This window comes from Morone saxatilis, unplaced genomic scaffold (genome assembly GCF_004916995.1).
Source record: "Morone saxatilis isolate NCDOM2014 unplaced genomic scaffold, NCSU_SB_2.0 Contig24, whole genome shotgun sequence".
Taxonomy (NCBI): Eukaryota; Metazoa; Chordata; class Actinopteri; family Moronidae; genus Morone; species Morone saxatilis.
In genome coordinates this window covers 18532448-18535416 of record NW_023339807.1, presented here as the reverse complement: position 1 = coordinate 18535416, position 2969 = coordinate 18532448, and the positions used below count along the sequence as shown (strand labels likewise).

Here is a 2969-nt window from a genome sequence, read left to right as displayed (position 1 = left end):
CACATCTGCCTCAGTATCACCAGTTAAACTGTCACACCCTCCGCTGTGTGTCATCTGAGTGATCCTCCGTCCTCGCTGGAGTAGAGAGAGGGCATAACTTTACCCCACCCCTTTCTGCCTTTTATTATCGTGTGTGTGACTGCGTAAACTGTGTGCATAGGGCTACCACATAACTTCGACTAAGTGACATGATATGGAAATTAAAACAACAACAACAACAACAACAAAAAAACGAAATTCGCTAATAGTAATTCTTTAATAATAAAGAAAAAATGTGTTTCGTTAGTCCAATGATGTCGCCACTGCGTTAAAATATTTCTCAAACGGCAGTGCCCCTCCCACCGATGATCCAATGCCCTTCCAGTAGATCTGCTCTGCCGCCGACTCTGTCTACATCCCTGCCCTTTATACTGTCGAGCAGTGTTTACTGGTGAAACTACACAGACACATGCTTGGTCTTAAGTTTGCTTTATGATCTGTATGGTGGCTGCAACTAACAGTTAAGCTGTTGATAATGTGTTTGACTAATTGATTAACTGTTTGATCCACAAAATGTCAGAAAATACTGAAAATCACTATTTACCAGAGCAAGTAGCAGTTCCAGTACTAAAATGATTTAATTTAAAGTTATAGAAAACAAAGAAAAAAGCTATAAACATTTTAGAAGCTGGAACCAATGAATATGTGGCAATTTTGCTTGATAAATGACTTGAACAGTTAATCAATTATAGATTTTCTTCCGTCAACAGAATAATTGCTTTACTCAACTAATCATTTCAGCACTAACCTACACTTTCTTTCATTGTTCCTCTGCTTTTGTTCTAGTATTTGTCCTTTACTTTAAAGCAGTGTAAAGTTTGTAAAAGGTGAGGTGGACATGAATAATTCCTTAGCACTTCTGTCATTTTCAACTACAAAATGTCACAAAATTTAGCCTGTCTTTTTATCTCTCTTAACTGATCCTGTGGTGAAGTCTTTGATTTTATTTCCCAGGGCGGCACCACTCGGGGTGTAAACACACTCAAAGTTTTCCTCATTTAAAATACATTGTGGTCTTGACAGACGTTTGGCTGAAGTGGGTTTTTAGAGGCTGACATACTTATTTCTTTATTCACTCTCTTCGTTTCTCCACCTTTTTCTCACCCATTCTGACTGCCTGGCATTCTGTGCAGTGGAGGGTGATGAAAGGTGATAATGCAAGTTGGGTGGAAGATATCGACATCCTTTTTTTCTTGTCTCGCTCCCTGTATCAACCCCCACACTGGTGTTTTAATGTGCTTTCTTTCTCTCACTTTGATATTTTTCTTTGCCCCTTTCAACATCTCTCCTGCTTTCATTTTTGATCCATATCTCTCTTTGTCTCTCTGTCTCTGTTTCTTCGGCTGTACTTTTCTCTCCATATTTCCCTTTATATACCTCACACACTCCACCCACACACACTATTTATCTCTTTTTTTTTTTTTCTTTCTCAGATCCTGGTGCAGTGGTAGAGACTCACAGTGCAGTACCATATGCGGTGATAGGTGGCGTTCTGGCACTGCTGGTTTTCACCGTAATCTGTGTCCTCATTGTCACCATCTGGTGCTCCGTCCGACAGAAAGGTAACACACACCCACACACTTACAAACACACACACTGAGTAACACAAAAGTTTCTTTCATAAGCTAGGGGGACACATTTTGGCAATCAAAACTGTATTATCACATTTATCACCAGCACGCTTTCATATTTCTTTACTTTCTTGTGTAAAACGCTGTGAAAAAAATAATTGCAGGCCAGTTAACAACCAGATTCTTTGAAAATAATCTTTTAAACGGAGGTGTAAACTTGTCAGCGCAAAGCAGACAAGATGGGATGCTCCTCTCCAGGCGGGCACTGTCCATGATGGACGACCTTGGCCAGGATAGCGGAAAAGATAGGGTGGGGTGGGAAATGTAGGTGTGGTCCCCATGTTTTATGACTATATGTTAGTGTATCAAGGCTCATCTATTAAAAGCAGTCTCATTGCGTTCCCTATCTTTTTAAGTGCCCCTGTGTTGGCAGCCTTCGACTGTGCACCACAGCTGCCAACAAATGATCCGGGAACAGTGTAGCGGGCAGCAACCAGCCATTACTTACCCTAAGGCTAGACAAGCTGTCAGTCAACATTCAGTATGGCTTGACCGCCAATCAGCACAGAGACAGAACCATTACAACCAAACTATGTTGAGACAGGGCCATTAGGGCTTTGTCTTCAGCCCTCTGTGACTGTCAGCATGCCAGTCAACCTCTGGGGTAAGGAGAATGAGAGTGTCACTCACCCCAGGAGTGAAGGGACACTCAAGCAGGAAGATGACTTGAGCAGTTCTTGCTCTCTGTAACCTGTACTGCACCGAATCATTAATCATACAGACCGGAGGGGTGTTAAGATGTGTTTAATGGTTTTTCTGAGTGAAGCAAACGTGCCATTGTTCTCTTGCACCTAACCTTCCCTCCACCCTTTTCTGCCAATCTCTCCTCCTTCCCTCTCTTTTATTCTCTATTATCACCTACCCCTACTCTTCTGCCTCTTCTATTCATACATCCATCCCCTACCTTTAATTTCCGCCGGTAGGCTCGTACCGTACCCGAGAGCCTATTCTTGCTTGGTATTGACCTAACAATCAGTTAACTAATGAATTAATCAGTCACAGGTATGGTACTCAATAATATGAGGGCTGAGTGGTTCGATAATGCTGCATGGCGCTGCAATGATCATGACGCTTGCCACCTAACCTTCCCCTTCCAATCTCCCTCTTGGTCTCTCTCTCTCTCTGTCTCTCCCTCTCCTCTCTCTCTCTCTCTCTCTCTCTCTCTATCTCTATCTCTTTCCATTCAGGTTCCTATCTTACCCATGAGGCCAGTGGGTTGGATGAACATGGTGAGGTGCAGGAGGCCTTCCTCAATGGGAACGACGCCAGCCAGGGCAAGAAGGAGTACCTACTGTAGCC

The 2969-nt window shown here is 42.9% G+C and overlaps 1 protein-coding gene across 3 annotated transcripts in view; it reads left to right on the top strand.

Annotated features, from left to right (window-relative positions):
- The window catches only part of cadm4 (cell adhesion molecule 4), a 125024-nt gene extending 122055 nt beyond the window's left edge, over positions 1-2969 (top strand). For 2 of the 3 annotated variants that reach the window (XM_035672413.1, XM_035672412.1), the window contains exons 7-8: positions 1473-1601; positions 2858-2967. In XM_035672413.1, coding sequence (XP_035528306.1) covers positions 1473-1601; positions 2858-2967 — 239 coding nt within the window. Of the gene's footprint in view, positions 1-1472; positions 1602-2593; positions 2673-2857 lie in introns of all 3 variants that reach the window. The other variant, XM_035672414.1, reaches the window with a different exon arrangement.